Source organism: Pseudorasbora parva, chromosome 1 (genome assembly GCF_024679245.1).
Source record: "Pseudorasbora parva isolate DD20220531a chromosome 1, ASM2467924v1, whole genome shotgun sequence".
Taxonomy (NCBI): Eukaryota; Metazoa; Chordata; class Actinopteri; order Cypriniformes; family Gobionidae; genus Pseudorasbora; species Pseudorasbora parva.
The window spans coordinates 27,793,291-27,804,494 of NC_090172.1; the positions used below are offsets into that span (position 1 = coordinate 27,793,291).

Consider the following 11,204-nt stretch of genomic DNA (forward strand, 5'->3'; position numbering starts at 1 on the left):
ATGCTGCCGCCGGTGTGTGTACACTCATTGAACGTGTTCTAATTTTAGAGGCGCGATGCGAAGCTCAGCGGCCTTAAAGGGTTCGCACACGGATGCTCAGATCAGCTCAGCGCCGCGACACGTCTTTAAAATATTGAGCACCCCCATATTGCCAAAATGGTATGATCCTCGTTTCATAACACCCGCGAAGATTCGACCGTGAGATTGGTGGTCGAATCAGGCTCCGCATATCGATGCATCGAATCTTCGACTATTCGGGGTCACCCCTAATTTATCAGAAATATAAAGCTTTTGCAACATTATAAATGTCTATACTGTCACTTGATCAATTTAATGCATCCCTGCTAAATAAATGTATTCAATCTTTAAGTTCTTTGTCCAAAATTTTTTTTAAATTAAATAAAATCTTACCGACCCAAAATATTTAAATGGTAGTAAAGTTACAAAAGCTTTTTATTTCAGATATATCCTGCCCTCTACAATGAAACAGCCATTCAGGATGGCAATAGAGCCCACCCTATGAAATCGCTGAAGTCATCAGTCTAGTAGCTCTTCTTTTACTTCACTTTTACTTTCTTTGTAAACTTCACTACTGCCACATAGTGATATGACATAGGAATGAGAAGGGCCCAGGTTACAGGGGGATAGTTGTAACACACGTTTAAAACTTTCCACACATTCTATTAGATCTGATAGCATTATTAAGCTGCTCATGTTACACAAGTAAAATGTTACAATGAACCCCGCCTATGGGGCATGTTGTGACAATTCACTTCCAATCTTTCTGGGGAAATCAAGAAAAAAAGTATACACTGTATGCATGAATCTGTACCACATAATTGTACTAGACGTGTGAAATTAAAGTGTGAACAGTTTGAATTTACACAAAATGGGAAAGTCAAAAAGCGTTAGGTTGTTCCCCGCTCTCCCCTTAAGTCATCCTGTTTGTTCTCCTCAGTTTTTTAAGTATTTTAATTATGAAACTCTACAGTAAATGTTTACTTTATGGAAAGAGGTTGGGTTAGGGTAAGGTTTAGGGGCTAGGTTTTTAGCTATAATTACCATGAGTCTCTATTAATTTTATAATTTATTTTGTTTTACTAATAGCTGTTACACACTCATAAGATTTGAACGCAATGACATCCATGCTTTATGAAAGAGTTAATTGCATTTTAGACACAATATTGGTTACTTTGTTTTTGAACCCGCACTTAAGATCTTTTGCAATTCACAGCAGGGGTGTCATATCTAATATTATGAAATGAAACGATTATTATAATTAAATTAATAAGGATGAAATAACTAAATGTCAGCCTAGCAGATGGATAAAGGTTTTCATTTCCTTCTTACTGTAAAACTGCCTGTATACAAGTTTATTTATGCTCAATACAATGACAACATTCTGTCTTTTGCTTATAACATGAGTTTGGAAAGGGAATTATTAACTCTTTCCCCGCCAGCGTTTTAAAAAAAATGTTGCCAGCCACCGCCAGGGTTTTTGACAATTTTCACCAAAATTTAATAGCCCATACAATATTTTGTTAAATTAATATCTGAGCATGCAATATATCAAAATAAAAAGCTGACCCTCTGAAACTAAAAAAATCGTTTTATTCTAGCTTCATGCATTCCTTTTTTATCAACACTTGAATATGGGTAGGTTTCATAAAAAAAGCAACATTTTGAACAAAAAGCTGAGAAAATCAAATTTTTGTGAAAGACTGTTTCCAGATCAGATTCAGAGCGATGATCAAACACAGATGGAGTAGGTCGAGTCCATCAACACCCCTAATGCTTACACAGTCCTGTAGCTCATCCTGGGTCCACATTTCATTCAGTAACATTAGGCAGTTTTGATCCATATGCTGTTTAATGAGGATGATCAGGTTATTTTTAATATGCATATGATTACATGCGATCGCTCATTTCACTGCGTCTTCCTCACGTGTGTTTTGATCAGGAGATTCAGTACTCATTCAGAAGATGCGCAATAGCGCCCCCTAGCGACAGTGAAAACACGGAAACACAGAAAATTCCGTTATTGGCCTGGAAGCGTTTTCTCACAAATAACGGAAATTTCCGTGTTTGGCGGGGAAAGAATATGGGCAAGGATTACTAATGAGACAAAATGAAGCAATCAAACAACATTTTGTTTAGCAATGTGTATAAACTTATACAGTTAAAGAAATTGTGTTAAAATTAGAGCTGGGCAACGATTAAAATGTTTAATCGCGATTAAGCGCATGATTTTATGCGATTAATCCCAGTATGCACAAAATTCAATAATGAATACAAAAGTACTGCTAAATGAACAAAAGTACAATAGCATATGGTTTCCAAACACTTTAAACAAATAAGGTGCTTTTTACAGCAGTTAAAAGTTAGTAATGTTACAATATTTCTTGTATATATTAACTTAAACATTAATTTAATCAAATTAAATTAAATGGGTGGTATACATGTATTGATTCTGTAGTAATATTCTCATCAGTGTTCTATCAGCTTTTACATAGGCCTACTTAAATCTGCATATTTGTGATATTCACCCCAGAGCGTTATTTAATTTTATAAAGGCCTTTTTTTTTTTTTTTTATAATTTTAAATGTATGCATCATCTTTCATGTTAAATTCTTACATTTTTTTTTTTTTTTTTACCTTTATTTAACCAGGAAAGTACTCGTTGAGATTAAAAATCTCTTTAATAAATTTCAAACAACATTTGATTAATAAATTCAGTTATAATAGTAAAAACACTATAGGCTGTTACCAATCAAATTAAATAATTGAAACTTCCAAAAATACAGCATCAATAAATAATGTTATAAGATTAATGTTCTTAATAAAACATGCAATCATACTTTTAAACATAACCGCCAATAGGGGGCAGCAAGTTATCGTCTTCATAAGTGAGTCACTGAGTCGTTTATTCAAATGATTTATTCAAAACGCTGAATCATTTAGTAACAAAACACCGCGCTGAGTGTTGCTTTCTTTTGGAACTATTTTCGTCTGTGAAATCATGGGTGAAATGGAAAAAAAAGGTTGTTTGGATCTAAAATGTAAGTAACTTAATAATAATTAGGCTACTTGTTTATTGAACTAGGCTACACCATTCATGCTACACAATTCACGATTGCAAAGTCGACTTGTGTTATAAACGATATCATAAATCATAAATATCAACAACTACAAAAAACTCAGTTTTACCAGTTGTGAGTTTATATTGCTGCTCAATTGTTTTGATTTCTCTACGGATGTCTCTCACAAAGAGACAGGCAGCGCTATGGAGCTAGAAATATGACAAAATGATCTGAATTTGATTTGTATAAATCTGAATTATTGACAAGTGTAATCTAACAAAATTGAATATTATGTTGCATTTTACATAGAACTTAATTTGAATTTTATAAATGTTGAATATAGAACATTTGAAATTGAACCCATCTGAAATGTTTTTATGTCGAAATTGTGTAGACATGTATTTTCAAACAGCAGATATTTTGTTCTGAATTAACAGACTGCAAATATTCAGTTTTTGAAAATACAGATGCAAGATTTCAGATGAAGAAGAAATTCAGATTATCAAATTCAATATTCTAAAATTCAAACTGCAGAAATTCAGATCTTACAGAAAGTAGTCCAGAGGTCATCATCAGGGAAGAGTAAAGGATGTCAGAAAAGTCAAATGGAGCACCATCTGATCATTTCATTTCCTATTTGTAATGGAATAAAGAGAAGATCAAACAGCCCTATTATACTTTTTTGTTTATTTTAGATTAATGCACAGAAAAAGAGATTTCGGCTAGATTCCTCATTTTTCGTGCGTGATTTACAAATCACTGATTAGTGAAGAAAATCTAAGCATTTGACGTCATCTGTCGTTCTCCAGGGTTGAATCCAAAATCGCCCTCTAAACCCTCACTATTCCCTACTTTAGTCCACTACAGTTAACTTGAAGGAGTGAATGAATGTAGATCCAATGAGTTTTCTTTCAGGGGTGGGGGGTGAAGTTGTTAATAATAATAATGGGAAATGCTCTAATGTGGCGTGACCTATTTTTTAACAATCACTGGGCGTGACATTCACAGATCGCTTTAGCCCTCAGTTCAAGCAAAAGGCAGCGCTCAGGACATGAACCAATCACCTCCGCTTTACAGCACGAGAGAAATCATGAATGAACACACAGGGCTGTCTGTAAGGGCTCGACATTATCTTTGTCTGGGACAAATCAAAGAGGGTTTTACTTTCCCGACCGGACAAATAAAACATTAAACATTAAAATAACCAGAAACGCAATGCTTCTGGGAATTTAAGACTTTTTAAGGCCTTATATTTTGATTTTGAAATGTAAGACTTTTTAAGACTCCGCAGGGACCCTGTGATGATGACCTCTGGCCTACTTTCTGTAAGATCTGAATTTCTGCAGTTTGAATTTTAGAATATTGAATTTGATAATCTGAATTTCTTCATCTGAAATCTTGAATCTGTATTTTCAAAAACTGAATATTTGCAGTCTATTAATTCAGAACAAAAAATCTGCTGTTTGAATGCTGTTGAATGTTGCTGTTTTGTAGAATACATGTCTACAAAATTTCGACATTAAAACATTTCAGATGTGTTCAATTTCAAATGTTTTATATTCAACATTTAAAAAAATTCAAATTCAGTTCTATGTAAAATGCAACATAATATTCAATTTTGTTAGATTACACTTGTCAATAATTCAGATTTATACAATTCAAATTCAGATCATTTTGTCATATTTCTAGCTCCATACAGCGCGAGTCAGAATCATTCTCGCGTTTCTGGTTATTTTTATATTTTATTTGTCCCAGACAAAGAATGTCAAGCCCTTGGCTTAGGCTACAGACAGCACTGTATTATCCTGTGACCAATGATTTGTCTGTATGTGTATTCAGAGGCAGTGATCAACGGCCTTTCAATAATAATAAATAACTACGTTAATGCGCGTTAAAATAATTGTCGACGACGACATTAATTAATTAATGCGTTAACGCGATAATACCACGTTAACTTGCCCAGCCCTAGTTAAAATGTACATCAACCTGCAACTGCCCATAGTTGGCTTTCCCTAAATAAAAGAGCCATGAATAAGGAATGATAATGGCTCCTCTGCAATTGGACTCAGGCCATGCAGAGCACATCTTCAGCCCCAGAGCCAAAGCCACTGCTGCCTCCAGGAATACCAATGAGAGTTTGAGGTGCCAGCAACTGAAATCAAAGGCAATGAGAGTCAGACAATTTTTTTTTTTTTTTTTTTTTGGAGGGTATCTTTTATATGTTATGCAGTACATTTGGGTCTATGAAACACGCTGTACTGCTTGAAGGCACCAAGTCCAATAAGAGCTTCATCTGTGACTACAATTATCATATTACTATGCTGTGAAAAGGCTTACACTTTGAGCATTTGTGGTTTCATTTCTTTCATTAATATCTGCAATATCCTGCAGAAGAAGGAAATGATCCTGGCACAGATGTGTTTATTCATTCTGAGTGCAGCCCAGTGGCTTCACTCTTGAATGTATATGACCCACACAGGTCAGTCTCAGTCCAAACTTCATAGCAGTTGTAGGAAACACATGAATGGCTCCTTGGATGTCAGCCGACAGCCTCCAAATTAACTAAGTGAGTGGTAATAAAAACTGTTCCATCATGCTGTAAGAAGCTGCATATAGATCTATGAAGCGCTCTATGTGGTGATTCCCAAAACTCAAAGCAGTACGGGTTGCATGGACATTCAAGCACCAAGCAGAGACACACAATGGCAATGCTTGTGGATGACAATGGATGTACTTTGCATTGTATCAGCCAGTAATATTCATGGTTGTACACCATTTAGAACAGAATTGAGAATGTTTATTAAATTTTGATTCTGAGCTTTTTTTTCAGTGAACAGCATTTGGAAATGACACCAATACAAATTTTATGTAGTTCCATCATATTGCATTTTCTTTTGTCGACCAAGGTTGAGGTATTGTAATCCATGTAAAAAAGTGTGTGTGTGTGTGTGTGTGTGTGTGTGTGTGTGTGTGTGTGTGTGTGTGTGTGTGTGTGTGTGTGTGTGTGTGTGTGTGTGTGTGTGTGTGTGTGTGTGTGTGTGTGTGTGTGTGTGTGTGTTTGAGAGACGTAAGGGAACTCTCACTTACATCTGGGCTGCCATTCTGCAGGAGGTCAAAAAGACTAACTAAAAGGCCTTCTTAGGAACCACCACAAATTGCACACTCACACAAAAAAAGTGCAAAATATGATATTGCATTTTTTGTAATCGTTTTTATCATATTTGTTAAATATGTAAACATATAATATGCTACATCTGAGCTAAGAATAACTGTAAGAAAGAAATGTTTCTACAGTCTCTTTGAACTCGTCATCTTAAATCCAATTTCATATTTCAAAATGTGCTTCTGCCTGAATTCTCTGACTGGCAGTATGCTCATGAAAATCTGCATGTTTTATGCTCTTCCTGTCTTGGTGCTGAGTGGACCACCACCTGCTCCATGTGTCCTTGCCTCGAGCCAAGACAACAGACAACGGACTGTTCAGTCACCTCAACACAAATGCAGAATCTCTCCCGCTCATGAAATGACTAGCATTCAAGATGCACATATATAAATGCAATGCAGAAAACTATACTTCTGGTTGAGGTTAATAATTGAAGTGATGTGCCTTGCGTCCCAGTTACATAACTCAGGCGTGGACATTTTAATTTTACACTTAAGTGTGTCTCCAAAAGACTTTTGTCCACAGAGATCAACATGCCCTCCAAGACGTTTACCTCCCCTCTAACTAATGACTAACCGGGTGAAGTGACTTTAGAGCTTAGCACACTTACTTCCCACCTATAGCACATCTCACTTGAGATAACAGTGGCATCTGTCCAAAACACTCATTTGCATAAGCATTACCTTGTGTTGAGAGAAGCTTAACACATAATTCATTAACCTATGGGTTAAAAGAGTCTGTACCTCTAATTTCTCTTCCTGTCAACTTCAGCCACAGAATTCACAGCAACTAGATTACCTTTTTAAATCTCAATCAGTAAAAACACAAGGGGGAATAAGCCTAGAGCCTTTATGCTATAATTAGAAATATACAAATTCATTCCTCTCTCAAATAGTAATTTATAAGCTAATCCGCAACAATTACTTCACCTCTAATAACAAAGGACATATGGCTTCAAGGTAAATGTTAATGAGAGACTGTGGTTTAAAAAATAAAATCCAATTTAGTTGCTTTAATTTAGCTTTTAAAAAAATGTGTTTAAAATTTCTTTACAGCAGCAAATATTACATTTTTGCATGAGAGAGGTGTTATGTGAGTGTGGTATGGAAAAAACGTGAGTTGGTAACCAATGCAGAATATCAAACTAAGCTTTTAGTTAAGTATATTAATTAATTAATGTGCAGATTATTGGATATCCTAAATCCATTTCAACCTATTTAACACCATTCAAACTCTGTATTATGCATGGCCATCAGAATACAGTTGCTAAAACAGCTTTCTATATTTTAAATATATTTTTCAGAGTCAATGGAATGTTATTTAGTGGTAAGCAGTGAAATCACATCATATGCGCTGGATAAAAATGAGCACAGAATTTCATGATTTCAACTATATCATACATGTTAAGCTATGAATATCTACTGTGTGAATAACACTCTGGATATGTAAAAAGTATTTTACTTCAACCTCTCTTGCATGCACAGAACTCCAAGTAGCAGAAAAATGTGTAAAAGGTCAATACTCTTAGAATTGTGTGGTAAGTGATTATTCCTGACAGTAATTAAAGGAAGGGGAACTCTTGTCACTGAATTGGTGCCTTTCAGGACATTCATCAAAATTGTGCCTGTGGGTTAGACTTAATTTCTCTTTAAAAAGTGTAAAGGAAAATTATCTTTGCACAGAGTCGCTTCAACTCTTATCTGTATAGTACTAATGGTTGCACAACCAAGAGTACAAATTGGTTTAGGAATAATCAGCAGTTAGCTGGTCAGAAATAAGCGATAATTAAACCTTAACCTGAAGGAAGAATCCTCCTTTAGATCATACTACGGCTTTAGCAATGAACAGCTCTATTTAATATACTGCCTTCCACATTAACCTGCTCCTGAAACCCAATAGAAACATTGAATTGATAATTATGAATGGTTTAATTTCAGCTTCACATGGGTAGATTTTTGTCCAAGCTATTTGGGATATTTTTGTTAAGGCTTCAGTGGGCCAGCCTCTGATGAGAAATAACAATGTTCAAGTGTCATTCGGTCCCCATGATTTTACCAAGACATGTTCCGAATCAACATATTTTGTTGGTCCTAGAACAACAATAATGTCTGAAAATGTAGCCTTAACCCTATCCCAACCCCTAAACATAACCCTACCCATAACTTATCCATAAAATCCGAGGGAAATGATAGGTAAATATCACCTAACCATAGCGAAAGCTATAAACTGTAAACTTCTCCCTCAAATCTTGGTTGATTACAATATCGTCTCATGGTCAACAAAGATGATGATACAGGAACATGTACTTGGTAAAATCACATTCACAGTCACATTACTGACCTTTCCCATAGTTGAAGTGGAGTTTGATGGCTTTGCCTTGGTTGATGTGAAGATACGTGAACCCAATGGCAAACATAAGCAAAACGAGCAGCAGAAGGAGTTTGAACTGCTTGCGGATCTTCTTCAGAGGAAAGCGCATCCTCATCACAGTAACATCACCCACTCAGAAAATTCAGATTGGTGCCCTTCAGTGTTGTTCTTCTACAACTAGAATTTCAAAAGATGTTGAAATTATCTCTTTCACGCCCAAAATAGCATACTGATAGTAGTTTACAGATTAGAGCAGATTTAGACTTGCTAATGAACATCTAAAGAGTGTTATCTTTATAGCCAATTGATGAACATGTTTATCCTAAATGACATTTAAAACTTCCTCACAGTATCTTAATAAATGACATTTACACCGTCATGTGTACATAAGTAATAAAGTCAGACAGTTATTATTGCTTTGTTGATCATACTTACCGTAGACGTGTTTTTCTCAGTAAAACTGGCATGTCTAACCGTGTCACTACAGGAGATGTCTCTGTGTGTTGTTGGCTAATGTTGCGCTTTATTGTCTGTCTTGACTGCTCACTTGAGTCCAACCACAACAAACTTAATGTACACACTTAATTCCTTTTCGATTTGTCTTCATACACGGAGCTTTTCATCTTAAAGTCTGTCATTGCCATTACAGTTCTGCGAAAATCATTACTCCATGCGCGTTATGATGAGCAGAGAGTATAAAATTGTCATTTTTTCTCGGTTTATTGTGTGAAGAACGATGACAACAAATAAAGCTCTGCTTGCGTTGATGAAGCATCGCTGTTTTCTGGTTTTGTCTCAGTGTCTCTTCTCGTGCTGGTATTCACGAGCACGCTTTTGTTTCCTCGGTCTGTTTTACAGCCTAAAAAAAATCGACTGTAAACATCTTCGCGTGGTGCTATCTAACTCCTTGTGCTGAGTCCTTTTTGTTTTGGTATTCTCTGCTATTAAAGAAAACTGAAATATTTCCCCAGCATCAGCGCACTTGTCCAACCGCATTCCATTTGCCTCCTGGTTTTCATCAGTGGTCTGTTCTGTTCTGATGGATAGAGGGAGCTGTTACCTTATGAGCGCACAGTCACAGCGCGTTCCCTGAATTATCCCTGGGCAGTGCTGAATGAATCCTCCTTCATTCACGTACAGTCTTTTGCGACATGTATAAACTCTTAAACATACATTAAATGTACTTTTTTTTTAAAGCAAGTCAGCTTAGGCTACTGTTCTGAAAAGTAGCCTATATCTATGCAGAGGCCAGCCTATAGGCTAATTTAAGTGGTAACACTGGTAAACTGACAGTCCTGCTCAGTATTCCTACCATTTAGGGGTTTTGGGTAATGAAAAATTCAACCAAATTAGTTTTTCTTCATAAAAGCTAACTTATTTGCATAAATAAACTCTATAGACTGACTTCTGATTTAATGATAGGCCTACTTTTTAAATTAGGGCTAATGTGATCACAAGTTATTTGTTTGTTATGTTATCTAAGAGTTATAAATGGATATGTTTAAGTCAGTTTTAAGTAGCATGTGGATATGATATGCTAGCCTATTTATAGCAGTTATAGCAGTTATTTATAGCAATAGGCCTACCAACACTAAAACCATGCCAGAAAGTCTATTATTAAAAGCTCATGGAGGAGAGCTGGATAACAGCTTGGTCTGAATAAGCATCCTTTAGATGAAAAACCCTCAGTATATTTGGATTAAGGTGCTCCCCTAGGAGATTATTATTTTAGGCACCTAACCTTTGAAAGCTGATCTCTGTCTTACTTGTTTTGGATGCTGAAACACACAGTCATGATAAACTGTCTTTGAACGGATAACCTCAGGCATAAACCAGGAGGAGAAAGAGAAGCGTATCTCAACCTTTTCAGCAACCCTGAGATTATTCTGTCTCAGTTCAAAGGAGTGGATAAAAATCAGATCAATGCTGAATATGAATCGACAAGATTCTTTTATATATTTAAACTTGATCTAAACAAAAAAATACTAGAGATATAATCTTTTTATTCTTCAGATCAAGCATAAGGCCAGGTAAAGTCACAGAGTTGATAGATCGCAGTGCAATCCTAAAACCTTTGTAGTATAAAGTGTTGCATTGCAAATCTCAGCACAAATGAGCGCATCAATACCTGTTCAATTATGAAGATGAGTGATGCAGGGTTGCCAACTCTCACGCATCTGGCGTGATTCTCACGCTTTAAGGCTCTGTCTCACGCTCTCACTCCGCCCAACTCAATCTCACGCCAAATTGCCAAACCTGCTTTTGATATTAAACAAAGCTATAAGCTTTAATTTTTTTAAATGTGTTTTAATGAAATTCAAACAATAAATAGCGTTTTGGCGCTAATGTGGCATAATGTTAAAGCCAGAGGCGTTGAAAAGCGGAGTTGCAGGCTCTCGTCTCCCTGCGGCGCGCGCTGGTCACGTGGCCCATGAGCGCTCAATACTTCTAGCGCTCTGCCAATGCATTAAAATGGCTTAAGCGGATACACAACAGTTTCACCATATAGATGTTTGCTGCAAGTTTTGGTAAACAGTACAGCATAGTGTTAGTGTTTATTGATTATTAAGTCAGCCATATTTACAGGATCG

General features: G+C 36.0%; 1 protein-coding gene across 3 annotated transcripts in view; it reads right to left on the bottom strand.

Moving 5' to 3' along the window:
• Positions 1 to 9,669, bottom strand: part of b4galnt4b (beta-1,4-N-acetyl-galactosaminyl transferase 4b) — a 140,521-nt gene extending 130,852 nt beyond the window's left edge. For 2 of the 3 annotated variants that reach the window (XM_067437465.1, XM_067437464.1), the window contains exons 1-2: positions 9,049 to 9,667; positions 8,584 to 8,790 (exon numbers count right to left, since the gene is read on the bottom strand). In XM_067437465.1, coding sequence (XP_067293566.1) covers positions 8,584 to 8,728 — 145 coding nt within the window. In that variant the 5' untranslated portion in view covers positions 8,729 to 8,790; positions 9,049 to 9,667. Of the gene's footprint in view, positions 1 to 8,583; positions 8,791 to 9,048 lie in introns of all 3 variants that reach the window. The other variant, XR_010904271.1, reaches the window with a different exon arrangement.
• Between the last annotated feature and the right edge of the window lie 1,535 nt (positions 9,670 to 11,204).